A 21,262-nucleotide genomic window follows, 5' to 3' on the forward strand; every position below is an offset into this window, starting at 1 on the left:
AAGCACACACACATACTGGTTGGGTTTGGCACGAGGGTGAGTAATGGTTCAGTATATACAATTGTATTAGCAAGTGATTTCACAAAAATGAAATGCACTATTAATAATTGAAAGGACGAGAAACTGAACCATTGACTCACAGCTCGTGAGCTGTAAAGCCACGACAAGGCACCAACCTCTTTACAGGCCATTCATACACCTTTCATACGTGTGACACATACAAAACATTCACGCCGCCAGCGCGGGCCCATCACATTACAACACTCACACCAGCAGACAGCGCCATTCAAGGGCCCATCACTTCCACACGCCCACAACTACACAAACTGATGGATTGCGTGGAGTGGCGCTCAGCTAGCAGTGTGTGTAGTGACCAGCACCAAGTCACTACTCACACACCGCCACACACCGCCAGCCGAGCGCCAGTCCACACACACCGCCAGCCAAGCGCCAGTCCACGCACACCTCCAGCCAAGCGCCACTCCACGCACACCGCCAGCCAAGCGCCACTCCACGCACACCACCAGCCAAGTGCTAGTCCACGCACACCGCCAGCCAAGCGCCAGAACACACACACCGCCAGCCAAGTGCCAGTCCACGCACACCTCCAGCCAAGCACCAACCTACACACACCAACATCACATTTAGGATTTTATATACAAAAAAACACAAACAAATTGCAAATAGATACAAATCTTCTAACACAAAATCTGAAACTAAATACATTGCACTAATGCCAACCTTGAAACAGAATAATTTTTTTAAACAATACAGACCAGGCAGGTCACTTTACCACTCATGGAAGCTCCCAAAATTTATTTTGCGTGTGGTACGCTCTAAAACAAGCAGGCATACACAGCCCAGGGTTAGAAGGACACCCGGGACAGAAATAACAAGACTCCTTCCGCTTATCTCTTCGCCAACAAACTCTACATCTCCTAGTGGGAAAATCTTTTGAAGGTGTGGGATGGATGTAATCAGGAAAGTGGCGATCTTTCAATCGAGCCACATCCTCCACCACTCCAAATCTAGGAACACTTGCCTGTTCCACAACAACAAGGCTAGCTATCACAGAGTGCTGAAACTGAAGAAATGTCAACTTTGACGCAGGAGAACAATCCTTGAACACAATAAAAGCATTGAAATTTGCTAATTCGAAGAAATGGATGGCCAACTTCTTATACCAAACATAAGCCTTCCGAATAGCAGAGTAAGGTTCCACCCTCTGATCTACTCTGTCAACACCACCAATGTGCTTATTGTAGTCTAGAATGCACACAGGTTTGCGCACTTCAGCAACCTGACCCCAAACAGCCACAGGTGAAGTACTCTCATCATGGATGGTAGTCAGCATGTACACATCCCTCCTGTCCACAAATTTTACAGCTAGTAGTTCATCACTACGCAAGGAACTGCACTGCCCCCTCTGAAGTTTTTTGCAAACAGGCTCTTTCGGATAACCTTTACGGTTAGAGCGGATTGTGCCACATGCAAAAGTGTCCACTTTATACAATTCCTTAAATAATTGCACAGCAGTATAGAAGTTATCAAGGTACAAATGGTGTCCTCTGTTAAACAGTCTTCTAGCAAGATCCCACACAATTTTCTCTGAAACTCCAAAAGTGGACGGACAACCTGGGGGGTCAATAGTAGAATCTCTACCAGTGTACACACGAAAATTAGAAACATATCCTGTCCTACTCTCAGACAACATATACAGCTTAATTCCATAGCGTGCCCTCTTGCTAGGGATGTACTGCCTAAAAACCAAACGGCCCTTGAACAAGACCAAAGACTCATCAATCGATATTTCTTTCCCTGGAGTATAGATCTCAGAAAATCGATCTACAAAGTGATCAAGAACGGGCCAAATCTTAAAAAGACGGTCACAGTCAGGGTGATCTCGTGGCAACGCCATAGAATTATCAACAAAATGCAGCATACGTAGCAAAAGTAAATACCGATTACGAGTCATAACTGCAGGAAATATGGCAGTTGCCAACAAGGGGCTAGTAGACCAATATGAAGCCAAGGTTGGCTTCCTTACCACACCCATCAATAAAGTCAAACCCAAAAACTTCTTAATCTCTTCCAGATATGTGGGAGACCACCGGGTAGCTCTAGACTGGGGCCTACGTTTGTCACTGTTGTCCCTCAAAAACTGTTCAGCATACAAATTTGTCTGCTCAACAATCTCACCCAAAAATACATCATCCATAAACAACTGAAAAAACTGTATAGGCAAAAAGTGTTCACAATCCACTCTACACCCTGCATCACCGCTAAAGGCAGGCAACACCGGCTGCACCATGTTTGGATCAACCCAAAGTCCAGCACTTCCAGTAGGAAGCCTAGCAGCCTCAGACTGCAATCCAGATGCCTCTTGCACCATCGGCACAGCAGTTTCCTCCTCTAAGACAGGCACTTCATCCGCACTGAGAGTTGCTTCATCCACACCAAGAGTACCTTCATCTGCACTGAGAGTACCTTCATCATCCGATGATTCCATGTGGAGAGAAAACTCACTGCCAGAATCTTCCCCTCCCTCCTCTCCCTCAGACGCACTGTCAGTCTCATAATCATGCTCAGAGGAAGATTCAAGAAGCATACCAACCACCTGTTGAGCAGTCATTCTACGGCTAGCCATAAGGCTTATTAATAAAGGTAACTTGTCAAACAAGTCAAGAACAACAAACACTTTGTAAAATAAGTAATAAACAAAAAGCACCTTTATCAAAAACACATATATACTCCAAAACAATACCACTCACTTGCCAGAGGCAGCTAAACTACTCACCACCACCTACTCTGCACAGACACAGTATGGATCAACAATATCCCACTAAAAAAGAAAGAGAAAAGAAATTACACATAAGACTATGCAAAGCACATCGCAAAGAATTTCATGCTCAAACCACTAACTAAATATGCTGCCATTATGACAACACTTACAAATAAATTCATTCAAACATTACAATATTACTCATTTGGAGTAAATACAAAAAAAAAAATTCTTACCAAAAAAATGCAACTACACAAAACTGCAGAACAACCACTGTCGAAACCGGAAACAGGAATCAAAAGCTTTAAACTAGAATAAAAAGGAGAAAAAAACATTAATGTCACATATGCATATAATGCTCTAGACCATCACGTACTGCGCAAAATTTATTGCTTGAACCTCCCACTTTCAAGAAGGAAAGATTGATGGCCCAATCCTTTACAGGCAACGCGGCGAGAATCTGGAACTCAGCCTCAGCTCCGGACCACCCCCTTTTTCCTGTCTTTCAAAACTGACCTCAAAGTTCTCCTCCTGCAAAGACACTTCCAAACTTAATTCACGCCCTCTCTATTGTCTGAAGGAAGTCTTTACATTATAGGAAATTCTGTTCTCCATGCCTGTAGAAGTGCCTTCCCAGTGTGTTCCTGTGTTTTGAGTGTGTGCCATTTATTGCACTTTGATACCTCTACTTGTACTTTGTACTCTTTTGTAACTTGCACACATGTCACTTTTCCTCTTGTAACGTATCTTTTGCTACCTCTTGTATTTTGTTTGCTTTTGATACATGAACAATTACCACCATTGCCTCATGTAATGTATCCTCTTGTTTTCTGAGTGTCTGCCATTTATTGCAGTATTTTACCTCTACTTGTATTTTGTACTCTTTTGTAACATGCACACATCACTTTTTCCTCTTGTAACGTATCGTCTGCTACCTCTTTGATTTTGTTTCCACTTTAAAATATTTAAAAAAGAATGAGGCCATAAGGGGAGCGACCCTTTCCTAAGACGCCGCTCCCACAAACAACCCCAAACCTAAAAAACGGAAAAAAACCCTGGCGCTAGTGGCCATTCCTGCTGCACGATCGAACGATCGTGCAGCAGGAATGCATAAAAGAGACATGGGGGGCAGAGGCGTAGCTAGAGCTTGTGGCGCCCGGGCCTATCTCTCAGATTGCCGCCCCTGGGGAGGGGGGGTTGCTGGGGAAAAAGGACGGCGACCACTTGAAAGAGGTCCGAGAGACACTTAGTATCGCCGCTAATAGTTAGCTCGATCATGCAAGTTACATGCACATACATGACACGGTCCAAGGCTACACAGTTGAATACACCGGTGACTGGCAGTACAAAAGAGAACACACAGACTGCATGAGCTATCTGGGGACTCAGAAAAACCGCATGTGACATCCATCAGAGAGCTGCGTGAATAATTACCTGGTAATCCCCTCCGCACAATGCAAACATGCACATACATGACACTGTTCAGGAATCCATCATCTACAGCTGACATTAAATGACCATTCATCATGGTCCGCCCATTAAAGCAGTGCACTTTGTGATCTGCATGGTACATGTTCTTTGCAGCAGGCACATTAACCCTCTGTGCTACCTTTCCAGGAGTCAACCCTTCCACTAGACAAAACTCCATATCTCTCTAGGAAGAACAATAATCACCAAAGTTATCATGACATTTTTATTGTTTCTGAAAATTGCTGGAGGCCAGGAAGGAAGCAGCAAGTTTTTTTCAAACCATAATATACTTGCAAACACTACGCACCCACCCGAAATAGGTACCCAGTGAGGTCACACCGTTCGCATCGCCCTAACCTGCTCAAGGTTCATGTGACCTCAGTGACAGAGTCACAGCGACTGGATCACTGTTGCTCTAGGGTGTGCTGCTTCGTAGGTCTGCCCGCAAGACTGGAGATGAACTTCAGTATGGATTGTGGTGGACAGGCCTTCAAGGTTAACCCACAATTGACACCACTAGGGTACATCTGCTTGTGCTAAGACATCAAGTCTTCTAAGGTCTAGTGGGGCCTTCTAATGTCTAGCATGAGAATGTGCTCCCTCAGTACAGTGGACTGGTCATGAAGGCTGAACCCGGTTCCCCAGTTCCAAATTCGACAGCTCTGGCCATAGTGCCACATCCCTCCCCCACTGAACACCATACTTGCCCACTGAGAGAAACTCGCACTGCCTTCAGCTATAACCTAATTGTGCCCGCTATAAACACTTGGATGTGGCTCAATTCAAATTATGCACTTGATAAGAGTAATATGCTGCCTAAAAAATAAAAAAAAAGCAACCACTCATAGGGAATGCAAAGCATGTGAAATGTAAGCAGAAACAACATGGTTACCTTAACGATCTCTCACTCACTATTCAGAAATCAGCGAGTGGTTTTACCTGAAAAGTTATGGACATGACTAGAGGGCCCTGAAGGGAACCGTTTCAATGTCCATTGCTTATATCCTTACAAAATGTAAGCAGTATGGTATAAAAAGACCACATCCATAAACACAGAGCCATGGTACACGTGTTTTCCAATCCACCCATCAACCAGGTATTGCAGTACCTCCAGGAATGGTACACTTTCCCACCTGGGAACAACAATGCTGTTCAAAGAAAGATGAGAAAACGAAAGTAGCGCTTCACTGGCAAAGTCTGTAAAGTGAGGCTGATGTATTTGGATGTAAATAAAACCAATCTGGCCACTTTGCAACCCCTCTGGCTTGCTTTATTTAGTTATGTATTTATTTTTCATATTAACCTTCGATATCTCTCCATCCCACTGCACTTTGGAATAGAAAAATGTCAGAAAAAGGGCATTTCCCGCAAGTGTTTTTCTTTTTTGGATCCATTTCACAGGGAAGCAACTAAATGAAATCGATTGCTAACCGTTTCAAGTTACGGTTTTCAGTGAATGAGGAGCAAGATCGAAAGAGGATAATAGGAAGAGAGGGGGGGACAGCTGCCAGCACAAAAAAGAAAAGGAAATCCCCCCTCCCCAGCCCCAAAACTCACCTTTCTTCTCCGTTGCGCAGGAAGCAAATGGCTTCCTGCGCGACGGAGAACAAAGGGGAAACCTCCAATGACGTCAGCGCGACTTGCGCGCTGACGTCATTGATGACGCGGGGGCGGGGGGAGGCAGGGGAAGGTCTTCCCCTGCCTTCCCAGTAAAAAAAAAGGATCGACCACTCACGGGGGAGTGCCAGCGCTTCCCCCGTGGGTGGGTGTCATGACGAGCTGGACTCGTCATGGGCACATCGCGACTGTGCTCCATGACGAGTCCAGCTCATCATGGGCACAGAACGGGTTAAACCTTCCAGATATTAATTTGCCTTAATCTCCAAAACATAAAATTGCATTTGCCCTCCCCAAATCACTTTTAACCGTGCTGGGTTAACCAGGAAGGCTTGAGCATTTTTGTCCTGAAAGGGATTTATCAGCTGTCCTATCCCCCAGCGCCTCTCAACTGTAGTGTTGCAAAAATCCAGCCGCACAAAAAACGAGACTCACCCACTGGACCTCTTCGTTTCAGGCCTAGCTTTTCAAAGATTGCTTGCCACAACAAAAAGTTTCCGAAGTACACTAGGATGGCCCGTGGCTTAGAATCTTCTTTCAATTGATGCCTCAACGTAAAAGGAACTCTGTGAACCCATTGCAACTCCTGTGTCCAGTTCCAGCCAGTCAGCTCTGGGAGGGCAGCCCTTAATAATTAAACTAAATAGGTTCAGATGTCCGACCCCTCAACTCCTTCGGGGAACCCCAAAAAAGCACAAGTTGTTACGCCTCTGACGGTTTTCATGTTCTTCCAGCTTCCACTGTACATCAACCAGCTGGGATTCATGAGCCTCGTTTAGCGCCTGTGTAGCTACTAGATCTGACTTTGTTAAGGTTATTCTTGTTTCAAGGTCCGTCATCCGTTCCCCGATAGAGTTGCATGATTTGGTCAATTTCCTGACCACACTTTGAACCTTCCTTAGGGAAGACTGAGCTTTGTGACTGTCTTGGCGGGTTTGATTCCGGTGCTTTAATATCGTATGATAGATAGCCTCCAGTGTAGAGGGATCTGGAGCAGTTGTATCTACGTCTAGTAGCCCCCCGGTTTCACTTCATGGCCTGAGTTGTTTTTAACCCACCATGGCCAGTTACCACATGGCTCCGCGCTTCTTGCGCGGAATGTTGTGAAAAGTGCTGAAGTCAGCACGCCGCTGTGGTGGTTATATGGATGACGCGGATGTCACAGCGGTGACAAACAGGATGCCCACGATGTCACGCAGAGTTGAATGACACCATCTACCAGCGCACAAGGGTACTGCTAAGAAAAATCTTCCAGATCCAGCCTGACACCTGGAAGCTTAAAGGTAAGGCATCTGTGGCTAGATCATGTCCCTACCAGATAAGGCGTTACCGAAAGTAAGTAACATGTCCGTTACTTATCCAGTAGACATCTGTTTGTGGCATGTAGTGGTGTAGATTCACATCCGCACCCCCCTCCCTGTACACCTGTGGCTGTTGCAGTATTCTTTCTATTAATATCACTTTTGCAAGGACATATATCTCTACATAACATCACTCCATCCTCACCCACCTTATGGCAGAAAATAATTGAACAGTGGAGTTGATGTCCATGCGCATTACCAGCAAGAGGAAGAATCGTATAACCTCGTGACTCGAAAGACTTCTTCAAAGATAAACAACTTGCAAACAGCTGGGCCCAATACTTGATGGCGAAAGTACGCACAGCATGTGAATCAACAGCAGTAAAATCCACAAACAGATGTCTACTGGGTAACATTTTCCCTCTATTGGATACGCTAACTACAGATTCTCCTCACCACCCTTCTGCCTCCCCTTCTGTGCAATGGACACTTTTCCATCTACAAATATCCCAAATTAGAGACTGGAATGAACAACGGGCTTTTAGTACCATTTTAATATATGTCAAGGCTATAATATATATTAACATCATCAAAAATCTAGGAGCCAATAAGGCATGGACACATCTCATACTATCTAAACTCACTGCAGCAGTAAGAAAATTTGGGGTGCAGGCCTGCTGTCTTCTCTTTTTATAGCTATTCTCTTCTCTTCACATAGGTGTTCCAGGGCATGCTGCGAGCCAATCGAGATTTCCATGACACCAAAGCTGCCATAACACGCCTCTGGATTCATGAATGCTTCAGGTAGTATCCCAACACTTCTAATTCTGTACCACGGACTTAGACACAAGATGTTAGATATAATGTATCTCTTATCAGCTGCCAGAATTCTACCAGGGGGTAAATTATCTGCACAAGGAAAGCTCTATCAAAAACATATAAGTACAGAGGGGTTGTAATATTCTTGTTTCCAGTTGACTCAAATTATACTTGGAATATTTGTATGTGTGTGCACTTGTCCTTGTTTATTCAGTATTTATCCTTCCTGTGTTCATGTGTTCATGTCGGTCAAGTGAATGGAGGTAAGCAAGCTCAAGATCAACTGATCAGTTGTTGCTTTGGCCAACAATCTAAGCCAGAGTCAAACTTTGAACTTTGGTGGAGGGAATTATTAGATGCTACATATTCAGAATGGGGAAGAGTCTCCCTCCTTCATGCCTCCTCCACTTCTTGTATTGGGGATCTCCACTCGCTGATTTTGGTGGTCTCCCCCCACTCGAGTACCAGCTTCACATCATGGGAGCTGAACTGTTCTGCAAGGGTGGGTGTGTGTGAAAATGTGCATGCCTGTTCATACTATGACTGTGTCAAAGTCCACCCTAAGGAGGAGCTGGCCTCAACTCTGTGGTGCAACTTCAAGATTCACAAGAACAAACTGAGACTTGGTCTTTTAACCTGCACCCTGAGAGGGATTCTTGTTCAACCTCTTGGTGCAACAGACTTGCATTAGTGCTTTTCAGAAATGGCGACTAGCTCGACCTGATTGTGCCACACCAGCATGCAGAGTTGGGCTCTTCTCACTAGTGCAACAGTCTGTACAGAAGACGATTTTGTTCAAGGGGGGTCTTCTGCTTGCCTTTCCTGGACCTTTTAACCAGAGTGTATAAAACCCTGGCTCTTTACAACTGGATGGAAAAAATAGTTTTTTTTTTAGAACTGGGAGACATTATACAACATCATACTTTCATGCTTCCAGAGGTTACTCACACCACGTGCGCAGGCTCTGTGGAGGTCACAGGGTAAGGTGTTACTGGGGGAAATTAAATAACAGCTTCCTACTTTCATACTTCCAGAGCTTACTTACATCACTTACGTACGTTCTGGGGTGGCCACAGAGTAAGATGTGTGTTTTTTTAAGGCAATAGTAGAAATGGTATGTGAAACTGTTGTAGACCGCAATGGAGCACTTCAGAAAAAATGCTGCTGGTGAATAAGGTGAAAGAGTCTGGTGGAATCCAAGGATGGATTCTTGAAGAGAAGTACGTGCAAGCAGAGGGGACAGAGTCTATGCCACTTGGGAGTGACCAGGAGACATGGAAGACCAATGACCACCGATGACGGAAGATGCAGGAGAGTTGACTGACCTTGTCGCTGCAGCTGTGGGACCAAGCGACGCTGTGTAAATCCAGGAGTCATTCACGAGCTGTCCCACGTTGGAAGTTGAGAACCAGGGGGTCGGTGTCTGGCGGGAGCACCAACAAGCCTTGGCAGCATCAACAGACATGGTAAACAAAAAAGGTGTAACATTGGAACTAGCAAGGTCCAAGGGACTCACCAAGTGCAGAAGAGTCAGAGTAAGCTCCGAGCAAGCAGAGGAGCCCGCTGAACCCAAAGAAGACCCTCAAGAGGACCCACAGGCCGAAGACACAGGAGTCGCAAGAGGACCTCGAGCAACTCGCCAAAGATGCAGGCCCATGGTGTAAAGGATGTGATGAGGACAAAGACCTTGGTAGGAAGAGATGCTGGAGCTTCTTGTAGTGCAAAGATCTCTGGAGGACAGAACCAACAAGCCTTGGCAACGGCAAGTCGACACGGTTCACAGGGGTTCTGTTCCAGCGGTTCCGACGAAGGATACTAGCCTCAAACTTGCAGAGAAGACAGTGCAGGTCTCAATGGAGTTGTAGTACCTCCACCTGTGTTGTGGAGCCTTTTGAAGTCCGTGTGGCTTCAGGAGCAGCAAACCGGTCAGCTTAGTTGTGTTGCCTGCGGATGCAGGGGAGTGACTTCTTCACTTCCAGGGAGATTTCTTCAGGTGTCTTTAATGCCCACAGGCCTTGAGAAGAACCTGGATGAAGCACAGGCACAGATGATGCCGAAGACTGGCAGGACAACGAGACCAGGAGCAGCAGGAATCTTTGTTGGTCCAGTCTTGGTTTCTATGTGAAGTCCAACAAAGTCCAAAGATCCCAGATGGTAAAAGTTGAAGTAGTTTCGGATCTGAATCTTGTTCCACGGCGGATCTGAAGAGCCACCCACAGGTAAGCCCTTAAGTAGCTTAGGGAAAGAGTTGGGATGATTCAGCGATCCCTCCCAGAGAAGGGGCTGAACAGAGGGGAGAATACTCCGATGTAATTTGGCCAGTTCCGCTCCAGACCGGGAGCCAACAGCTCCCTGAACTGGTTCCCACTGGAGTAGCGCTGGGACACCTCAGTCGAGGTAGCTGTGCGCTGTATAAATGTCTTTATTATTATTATTATTATTATTATTATTATTATTATTATGATGATGCAAGGAGGGCACTAAATGTGCCCTTCAGAGCGGTCTGGTGGGGCTGGCAAGCACCCCCACCCCAGCAAATACACTGAGTCCTGTCTGGGAGGTGGTTACACCTCCCTGTGACAGCAAACCTATTTTTCCACCTTCCCCTACTCTAGTTCAGCTCAGCAGCAGGACGGCAGAATCGTGTCTGTGGTTGGCAGTAGCACTAGCTTGCTGTTAGACCCCGAAAGGCTAACATGGAGAGACCCCCTTTACATAGGATCCTACATCCAACACTGGAATCGGGGTTGTGGTAGGATTCCAACATGTTTAATACCAAATACGACCTGTTTTGGTGCAGCCAATATATAGTTAGGCATCTCATAATTTACTTGATTTCTACAATATGTATTAAAATGCTGACCGCACTTACAAAGCCTGGTAAATCAACTCCAGCATTTGTAGGGGGTGTCCTGATCCTGCAGGGCACCCTCACACTTATAACCTAGCTCCTTGCCTTCAGGATTCAAAGTCCTGCCCTAGGGGTGACTTATAGGTTTTAAGTGCAGTGACCTCAGATATAAGGAAATTTATATCTGTTGTAAGTAGTGCTAGCACCAATTCACACAGGCTGCAATGTAGTCTCAATTTGAGTGGTCTCTCAAGGGTGGACTAATACATGCTGCAGCCCATGGGAGACCCCAGGTGCATCTATGCCCTGGGTACCTTAGTACCATATACTAGGTGTGAGAAACTGGCTTAGTATATGGTGGTCACCTATGTAAGTGTAGCACCCAGCACTAATCCAAACAACCCTTATGGTGATTTTAGTCTTAGACAACCCTAGAAAGCTCTCTAAGTGGTAGCTGTGGAGAGCAGCATTCAGGCTAGTCTAGAAGGAGTGTAAAGCAGCTTTTTTTTCCAGAGTATAATCTTATTGGTATATGTAGGAAAGTAGGATCTATTTCTTATGGTTACCCCCACTTTTTGCTTGATGTTGCACTGTTTTTGACTAGTTTGACTGAGATCCTACTCAGCAGGACCCCAGTCTATCTGCTTTTTCCTTTAAACTGGTATACATGTTTTTTGGTACACTCCAGATTGGATACTGGGGTGCCCTTATGAGTCCCTAGTATATGGTACCCATGTACCCAGGGCATAAGTACCCCAGAGGCCCCCCATGGGCTGAAGCATGTATTATGCCACCCATGAAAGGCCATGCAAAATGGAACTACAGGTCTGCTACTGCAACCTGTGTAAGTTGGTGCTTTCACCACCTACTTTAGATATAGGTTCACTATATCGATAGGTCACTACTCTTAAAACTTATAAGTCACCCCTGTAGCAGGCCTTAACAATCCTGAAGGCAGGTTGCTGGGTTTTACGTAAGAGGGTGCCCCTGCATGTGCAGAGCCCCTCTGCAGCCTTCGGAGACCATTCTCCCGGGTTGTCTGTGACTCAGCCAGACATATAGGTAGAGGTGCATTATAACCTTGCGGTAAATGCTATCACGAAAACGGCTGAAATAAAACATGTTGTGTTTGGTATCAAACACCTTGAAATCATACCTTCACACCGGTAACCGGTGTGAGAGGTATGATTCCACTCTTCTGAAGTGAGCTTCGTGGGGTCAAGCTCGAGCAGAGGAAGGCAGCACAGTAGGCATCCTGTCACAGGGAGGTGTGACCGCCTCCCATACAGGATTTAGTATATTGGGTCTGGGTGGGTGCCTGAAAGTCTGCACCTGGGGCACATTTGGTGTCCCTGTGCATAGTCCAGCTCAAACCAGTTCTGGGAGCCGTTGGCTCCTGCTCTGGTGCGAAACTGGGCAAAGGACATAGGAGTAGCCTCCCCTCTGTCCTGACCCTCCCCTAGGAGGTTCCCCCGAATCTGTACAATGCTCTCCTGTGGGTACAAAAGGGCTTACCTTACTGTAGCTCTTTAGATTTTACGTGGACAAGATTCTACAAGAAGAAACCACTGACCTTCGACCGTCTGGACACTCTGGACTTCGACTGCGCCTGACTTCATATCCCTCTCCATCCAAAGCTTTGTCTGTGCCCTTGCTCCATACAGGCTCCGTGCAGGACCTGTGGTGCACTAAGGACAACTTAAGAATCTCCCTTGGGGTGAAGGAATCACTCCTCTGATTTCGCATGCACCTCCATGCAAATGACCGGTCTGCTGCTACCGGGCTCCTGTGGACTCTGAAGACTCTAGCAACACAGGAGGTGGGTTTTGAAGGTCCCTGAGGTTGATCTGCCCTCTCAGCAAGTTTGAGGGCAGTATCCCTCGTGGGGGCTGCATAACCCGAACCGCTGTGCACCGCGGCTATTTGCAAGTGCATATGCTTGTTGGCGATTCTGGAGCTTGGGAATTGGACTCCGTGTAGTCCTGACCCTGAGCAGTATTTCCACCAACGAACTGTGGCCTCTTCGCACGGAGTGCTCCGTGGGCTGGTACTTTGTGATCTTGCTCGAGGTTCCCTCGCGACTCCTGGTCATTCGGCCTGTGGGTCCTCCTGAGGTTCATCTTGAATTCTGTTAAGCTTTCCTGGTTGCTCCAGATGTGCCCTGGCTCCCCACTGCTTGGTGAGTCTCCAGGACCTTGCTGGTCCACACCTTAAACCTGCTTGACCTTCCTGCATGGGTTGCTTTTGCCAAGGCTTGTTGGTGCCCCAGCCAGACACCGACACCTCAGCACTCGGCATCATTTGTGGGACAGTTCGCATCTGGCTCCTGGTCATCGTCGACGTCTCCTGGTCCTCGTGGCTGCAGAGACAAGCATCCTTTCTTCGAACCTGAAGCACCCGACATCGGTGGGCATCGTCTCCCGAGCCCCTGGTCTCGCTGAAGAGACCCAGACTCTGTCCCCTCTGCTTTCAGGTTCCTTTCTTCAAGAATCCATCCTTGGATTCCACTGGACCCTTTTCATCTTCACGACAGCAGCACTTCTTCGAAGCCTTTCCTTAGAGAACGACGGCAGTTTCCGATGCCACTTCAATCCTACGCACCCGGCTCCTCTCGGATAAGTAACTCGGGTACTTTGGTATCCACGAGTGGGGTGGCTCTCCAACCTCTTACGTTCCAAAGGGTTTCCTCAAAGTCCTCCTAGAAGGGTCCTTAAACTGTAAAATTGCAACCGGGACTTTCCCATTGAGTTGTACAGAGCCCGCGGGCGTGTTAGCACACTGTACCCGTCCTCCGTGGGGCCCCCATCTACTCACTTTGGGTGGTTCCTTGGGGTCTCAGCGATTCTACGTGCTCCGGACCTTGTCTTGACCCAAGTTATGGTTGTTATACCACTATTTTAGTTTATGGTTTGGTCTCCCCCTGGAGCCCACTGTATATTGTGCTAATTACAACTGTTCTATTGATATCGTATTGTGTGCTTTGTGTTCGATCGTTGGGTAGAGGATACCAGAGTGTTATATTAATAAATACATATTTTTATATAACTACTGTGTGTTTCTCCTTTCATTTGATTAATTCAGGAGGTAAAACAAGCTGCTTTACATTCCTTCAAGATTAAGCCTGAAGGCTGCTCTCCACAGCTACCACTAGGATAGCTTTCTAAAGGTTATCTTTGACCTCATACTTCATAAGGGTCGTTTGAACTGGTGCAAGGTGTCCACTTTAATTAGTGGACAGCATATACCAGGCCAACTTCTCACAGTATAGATTAAGTGAAAAAGAACCACACAGTGTATTTATAAAAATATGTATTTATTATAAGGCCCACCCTAACACAATACAAATATCTCCTAACCGGAGATATATGAAATGCACACAATACTTTGCAAAGAAAACAGGTAAGAAGCACGTATTACACAGTGGTCACCGGGGGGGGAGGGGGGGCCTCGCCATATAATAAAATAGTGGGATGCGAAACACAATTCAAGTCAAGAGTATACCCAGAAGACGTAGAAGTGCTGGGGACCCAAGGAACCACCCGAGTTAAGTAGCCAGGAACCGCATGGAGGACATGTGCAGTGTGGGAACACGACTGCGTGCTCAATTCAAGTCAATGGGTAAGTCATGGTTGCAATTTTAAAGAAGGAGGACCATTCCCAGTGGACCCTAAAGAAACCCCGTACAAGACAGAAGGTTGGAGAGCCACCCCATCCGTGGATATCTTAGGAACAAGGATACCTACACCAGGGAAGCCAGGTGCATGGGTGCGAACCGGCGTCGGAAACTGTCACCAAATTTAATGGAGGACTTCAGGAAGATGCTGCTGGTGAAGAAGTGGAAAGTGTCCAGTGGAATCCGAAGCTGGATTCAAGTTAGGAAGTACCTTCAAGCAGAGGATGAAGATCTTGGTCACAGGTGATGCTTAAGGTGGAGGCTACTTGGAGCCTGGAGATCTCTGAGGAAGACAGCCAACAAGCCTTTGCAACGGCAAGTCGATGCGGTGCACAGATGTTCGGTTCCTGCAGGTCCGATGAGGGATACTGGCCTAAAACTTGAGAGGACAGGGTAGGCCTCGAGGGATATCAAGAACCACCACCTATGTTGCTGAGCTTTTTGGAGTCCGTGGGAGCCCAGGATCAGTAGACCGATCAGCTTTGTTGCGGTGCCTGCAGATGCAGAGAAGTGACTCCTTCTCTTCAAGAGAGATTCCTTCAGGTGTCTTTGATGCTCACAGGACTTGGAAGATTCCTGTAGGGAGCACAGGCATGGACGTTGCAGCATAAGAGCAGGGCGACGAGACAAGGAGCAGCAGGAGTCTTCCCAGTTGCAGTCTCGATACCCAGAGCGGAGTCCAGTGAAGTCCAGAGTGCCCAGACGGTCAAAGAAGAAGTGGTGCCTTGATATGAATCTTGTCCCACGACGAAGCTTGGGACCCACCTACAGGTAAGCCCTTAAGTACCCTAAGGAAAGGGTTGGGACGTTTCAGGGTTCCTTCCCAGGAGAGGAGTTTGGACTGTGGGGAGGATACTCCCATGTCCTCTGTCCAGTTTCGCACCAGAGCGGGAGCCAACGGCTCCCAGAGCTGGTTTGAACTGGAGTATGCAAGGAGGGCACCAAATGTGCCCTTCAAGCGGTCTCAGTGGCTCTGGCAAGCGGCCCCCACCCTGCCCCAATACCCTAAACCCTGTCTGGGAGGTGGTCACACCTCCCTGTGATAGGACATCTATTCTTCTGCCTTCCCCTGCTCGAGCTTGGCTCAGCAGCAGGATGGCAGAAACATGTATCTGGTTGGCAGCAGCCGTGTTTGCTGACCCTTTCTGTAAGACTAGTACTGAGAGCACTGAGGGCCTCCCGGAGGAGCTTTACAGTGCATGGAATCATAATTCCCCCACCGTTTATGGTGTTTTAGGTATGATTCCAACATGTTTGATACCAAACATGAACGGGTTTGTTACAGCCAGTTTAGAGATGGTCATCGTGTAATGACGCATGGCTACTCTATGTATCATAATGGCTGATGCACTTACAACCTGGGAGAATGGACTCCGAAGGTTGTAGGGCTGTCCTGCTCATTCAGGGGGATGCTCACACTTAGAACCAAGCACCCTGCCTTCAGAATTGAAAGGCCTATCTTAGGGGTGACTTTTAGGTTTTAAGTGCACTGACCTCAGATATAAGGAAACCTATCTGTCGTAAGTGGTGCTAGCACCAGCTTACACATACTGCAATGGCAGGAATGTAGTCAAAATTTGAGTGGTCTCTCATGGGTGGCATAATACATGCTTCAGCCCATGGGAGACCCCTGGTGTACCTATGCCCTGGGTATGTTAGTACTATATACTAGGGACTTATCGGGGTACACCAGTTAGGCAATCTGACCTAAGTACTCACCATGTCCAATTTAGGGAAGAAGCACAGAGACTGGGGTTCTGATTAGCTGAATCCCAGTCAGACTAGTCAGTAAAACATAATGACACCAGCAAAAAGTGGGGGTGACCATGAAAGCCGATCCTGCTTTCTTATAAAGCACTAATATTGTTTAATGTCTTCTGTACCCCCTTGTCAATGCAAATCCATTCTTTTGGGTTCTCTACAGTGTCCTATGCTGATGACACCCAGATAGTGTTCTCCATTTCCACTGACCTGGTAGAGGTAGCCACACACTTCTGTAATTGTGTGCAGGAGGTGGAAAAATGGATGAACAAAAACGGTCTTAAACTCAGCTCAGAGAAAACTGAGTTTCTTTTTTTTTGGTCGCAATACTTCATTCTGGTCCCCTATTTGGTTGCCTCATGAGCTAGGCAACTTGCCCTGTCCGGTCAGGAAAGTGGAAAACCTCTGAGTCTATTTTGACAACAAGCTGAACTTTGCAGACCAAATCAATCAAGTCACTTCGTGTTTCTATCTCTTGAAAACCCTGAGGAAAGTATTTACATTTTTTGCTTTTGAACTTAGGAAAACGGTAGCTGTCGCCCTTCTACTATCTAGAATCGATTACTGTGATGCCTTTTATTTGATAGAGACATCTAACCGCAGATTCCTTACCTTTGAATTTCCAAGTGTCAGGCTGGATCCAGAATATCTTTAATAGCAGTTCCCCTGTGCACCGATAGGTGGTGTCGGTCGACTCTGCGTGATGCTGTAGGTGTCTGGTTTGTCGTCGTGATGACGTCCGCATTGTCTATATAGGCGACCCCCCCCCCCATCCCCCAGCGCGCAGATCCGTCAAAGAGAGCTACCCCCTGTCACTTTTTTCCACTTTTTGTCAAGTACTTTTTGGGTGTAGGTATGTCCAGCAAGAAGACCTCGGGGTTCAAGCCGCGCAGCGCATCTCACCGCGCCATGTTGGTCACGGACCCCCATATGGTGTGTCTTTAGTGCCTGGAGCACGACCATGACACAAAGTCGTGCCCCGATTGCTGGGCCATGGCACCAAAGTCTTTGAGGTAGCGGTCCCTGGCCTATTCTGAATGGCTAGGGATGGATGTTGATGATTGGGAGGGGCAGCAGGATCCCTTAGAAATCCCGCAACCATTCATTTAATTTCATTTGTCTTTATTATCGAATGTTTCATCAAAAAAGACAGATTAAAAAGGATTACAATCAGGATAAGTAATAAGAACAAGTTCAGTTGACACATATAAAATCAAGAATTAACAATACACTAAAAACTAAAGCCTCCTATTTCTAATGACCCAAACCCAACCCAGAAATTTGGCCACAGCAACTACGACACATTCGCTTGTGTCAGATCTCAGAATTCTTAGTGCTACGAACCCCAGTCTAGTTCCCAATGTGCGGCAAATAGGTTTAAGCCATTTGGCCCGGGGGGCAACATATGCCGGGCAAGCGAAAAATATGTGGCCCACTGAGTCGACACAATCAGTACACCAGCTGCAGGAATCGCTGAACATTCCCTTCCATTTTTTTGTAAATGAGTTAGTTGGTAGGGTGCCAACCCTAAATTGGTGGTAAAGTTTCCTGTCGCTGGGCCTGGTAATTGTGTCCCAGTAAGCTTCTAAAAAGGGTACTTTTTTAAACTCGAAAAACCTGCCAGACAGGGATTCAACTGGGACTGAGGATAGATGTTTTTGGTGCACCATTGACCAGTAGAGGCTTTTAAAATGTTTTTTAGGTGGGAAAAGGTTATTAGCCGGATCGGTCCAGAGGGTGCCCAGTCCCATAGATTCCAAAAGTTGGCGGACTTGCCTAAACCAGTTGATGTTACTTGCTCCCAAAATAGAACGGACATCCAGGAATGCCTTAGCATAGAGGCCTAATTCCGGGACCGTCCATAATCTCCTCCAGAATGCCAGTGGTCTAAACCTAGCAATGTCGTCAAAAGGATGACAACCAAGGTCCAATAGGAGCGGTTTAACTGGAGTGGAACATGGGAGACCAGTAAGCTTCCTGAGGACTTTGTATTGCGCCTTGACCAGGGGAGATAGATCGGCAAAACCCCAAAGTTCAGCGCCATATAGGATCGCTGAATTGATTCTTGCATTATAAATTTTAATGGGGGGCCTATCATCTTCGACTGGGATTGCTTTTGTTCTTTTACCAAGCACCCTGAGAGCTGTGCAAATTTAAGTGATAGAGCATCTATTTGTGGCCCCCAGTTCAGCTTGTTTTCAAAGACTACCCCCAAGTAGGTCATAACGTTGGTGCGTTCAAGAATGTCGTTGTTCATGAGCACACGACCTTTCACACATCTTCCTTTGTTAAAAACCATGTATTTGGTTTTGGAAACGTTAACTAGCAGGTCAAAGTCAGAGCAGAAGTTGGAAAATACATTCAGAGCCGCTTGTAACCCAGAAAGAGTCTGGGAAAGGAGCAGGGTGTCATCGGCAAACATAAGAAATCCCGCAACCAAATCAAGAACTGGACTGGTAGGAGGACCTGGGTGATGCCAGCGGCCTGGAACCCTCTCCAGATACTGGCATGGGGTTTCCTCCTAACCTGGTTACGGAGGAGAGGGCTTCTTTTGCAATGGTGGTGCATAGGGCTGTGGAGGTCTTGGACCTGCAGCTTCATACGGTGGCAGTCAAGACTAATGACGTGACAGAGGTCTGATAACCTGGTATCTCTACCTCGGAACCCTTGCTGTCTTTCAACGAGGCCTTGACTGACGTTCAACCCGACACCTGGTCTAAGCCCAGCACAGGGGCCCCTGTAAATAGAACTATTGGACCCCCACCACTGCCCTGCACCAGACAACCCAGCTTTCCTATCCACCCATCCGACCCCACAGAGTTTGGTGGTCCAAGCATCCACTTCCTGTGGGGTGTTCCCTTCCTCACCCCCAAACAGGGAATCCAAAAGGCTGGACCGCTTCGGTAAGAAGATCTTTTCTTCCACCAGCCTATCATTGCGGTCGGTAAACACTGCATGTCTCATGAGCCGTTATTCCCATTCGCTATGGGATACAATTGTGCAAGTGCTGCCAAGAGTCTCGGAGTAGGACTGGGCTCTCCTCTCCCAAGCTTATGCAGACGGGAGAGATGCAGCAAAGTTTGCCATACGGTGTGGCTTAGACACGACAGACTCGCTAGAGAAAGCAATTTCCTCAACGGTGGCACCACACCTGGCTGAGGCCATCTGGCTTTTCAGGAGATGTTCAAGCTAACCTTATGGACATGCCTTTGATGGCTTTCGTCTCTGTGGAGACAAGGTAGATGTAACGCTTCAGCACTTCAAGGACTCGCGGGCTACAGCCATGTCCCTAGGCCTCACCACGTCATTGCAGCCTGTGTCTGCCTTTCGCCCCTTTCGTGGCAACAGAAAGGGTTTTCAACCAAGCCAACCCAGTTCCAACCAGAGGACTCCGCAAGTCCAGCAACCTCTGTGGGGCCATGGACACCATTCACCTGGACCTCGTAGGTCGGTGGCCAGAACTCCGGTCAAGCCACAAATCCCTCCTCCCCTGCAAAACCTTCCTAGTCCGATCCCTACGGATCATGGCCATCCAGTTGGTGGTAGGATATGCCATCAACTCCACCACTGGCGAGATATCACCTTAAACAGGTGGGTGTTGCAAATAGTCTGAAGAGGCTACTCCCTCCCCTTCGAGCTACCCCTCTCACCATGCATCCAACTTACAATCGGCTGACAGAGGATCACCTTGTTCTACTCTGCAAGGAAGTCAAGACTCTCTAAGGGAGCAATACAGAGAGTTCACGGGCCAGAAATAGGCTGTGATTGCTATTCCTGCTATTTTCTGGTTCCAAAGAAGGACAGAGGCATTCATCCTATCCTCGACTTCTGAGCCCTTAACGACTTCCTCAAAAAGGAGAAGTTTAAGATGCTCACCTTTTCTCAGGTCCTGTCTTCCCTGAACCCAGGAGACTGGATGGTAGTGTTGGACTTGCAGGACGTCTATTTCCATAACCCGTCCTACCTGCCTATTGCCGCTACCTGCGGTTTACGGTGGGCCAAGAGCACTTTCAGTTTACCATGCTCCCCTTCATCTACACCAGTGCCCCTCGGGTGTTCACTAAGGTGATGGCGGTGATCGCAGCTCGTTTGCGGAGACCAGGGGTTCCAGTCTTCCCCTATCTTGATGACTGGTTGTTGAAGGCGGGCTCGCTCTAAGCAGTCGCCTCGACCTCCAGACTACTGCGAACCTCCTGCCATCGCTTGGGTTCACTATCAACGTACCGAAGTCAGACCTGAACCCCTCTCACACCCTACGTTTCATCAAAGCCGTTCTGTACATGGTGCACTTTCGGGCTTATCTCCCGAGCGGAGAGTCCAGGATATTCAGGCTATGATACAATGTTTCACCCTCTATCTTGGATTTCATTGAGAATGACTCTGAGGCTGTTGAACAGCAGGCTCTGTCATCTCAGCCGCATTACCTGACCGTTTTTTTCAGACAAAGTAGTGCCCCACACTAGGGCTTCTTTTCTGTCCAAGGTATTAACACCTTTCCATCTGGGACAATCTGTCACCTTGCCTACCTTCTATGCACCTCCGCATCCTTTTTAAGAAGACGAGCGTCTCCACGATCTGGACCCAATGAGAGAGTTGTTGTTCTACCTTGACCGCACTGTCGGAGAGTGGGGTCTGCTTTCTATGTTCACCCCCACTTTTTGCTTTTGCTTCACTGGTTTTCGACTTAGATGTGGCTGTGGGCCTGCCAATCAGACCCACAGCCCTGCTGTTCTCTCTCTAAATGTATACTATGTACTTTAGGTGCATAACCCAATTGGTTAGGATCACCTTATTGGCCCCTGTACAGTGTACCTTAGGTATCCAGGGCATAGGTGTACCCTAGGCCTACCAGGGGCTGCAGCATGTATTGTGCCACCCCTGGCCTGGCCTTCCATTATGACACAACTGGCTGATCACTCAGCTGAGACAAGTACGTGTAATCACTCCTTGCTTAGGTGTAGTATTCCTATACCTATCTTATATATAGA

General features: G+C 47.3%; 1 protein-coding gene across 1 annotated transcript in view; it reads left to right on the forward strand.

The window, feature by feature from the left end:
• Window positions 1-21,262, forward strand: part of DNAH2 (dynein axonemal heavy chain 2) — a 2,945,517-nt gene that overhangs the window by 1,787,854 nt on the left and 1,136,401 nt on the right. Inside the window, exon 53 of the mRNA XM_085638712.1 lies at window positions 7,889-7,974. Coding sequence (XP_085494838.1) covers window positions 7,889-7,974 — 86 coding nt within the window. The remainder of the gene's footprint in view (window positions 1-7,888; window positions 7,975-21,262) is intronic.

The sequence above is a fragment of the Triturus cristatus genome, chromosome 12 (genome assembly GCF_964204655.1).
Source record: "Triturus cristatus chromosome 12, aTriCri1.1, whole genome shotgun sequence".
NCBI classification, from domain to species: domain Eukaryota; kingdom Metazoa; phylum Chordata; class Amphibia; order Caudata; family Salamandridae; genus Triturus; species Triturus cristatus.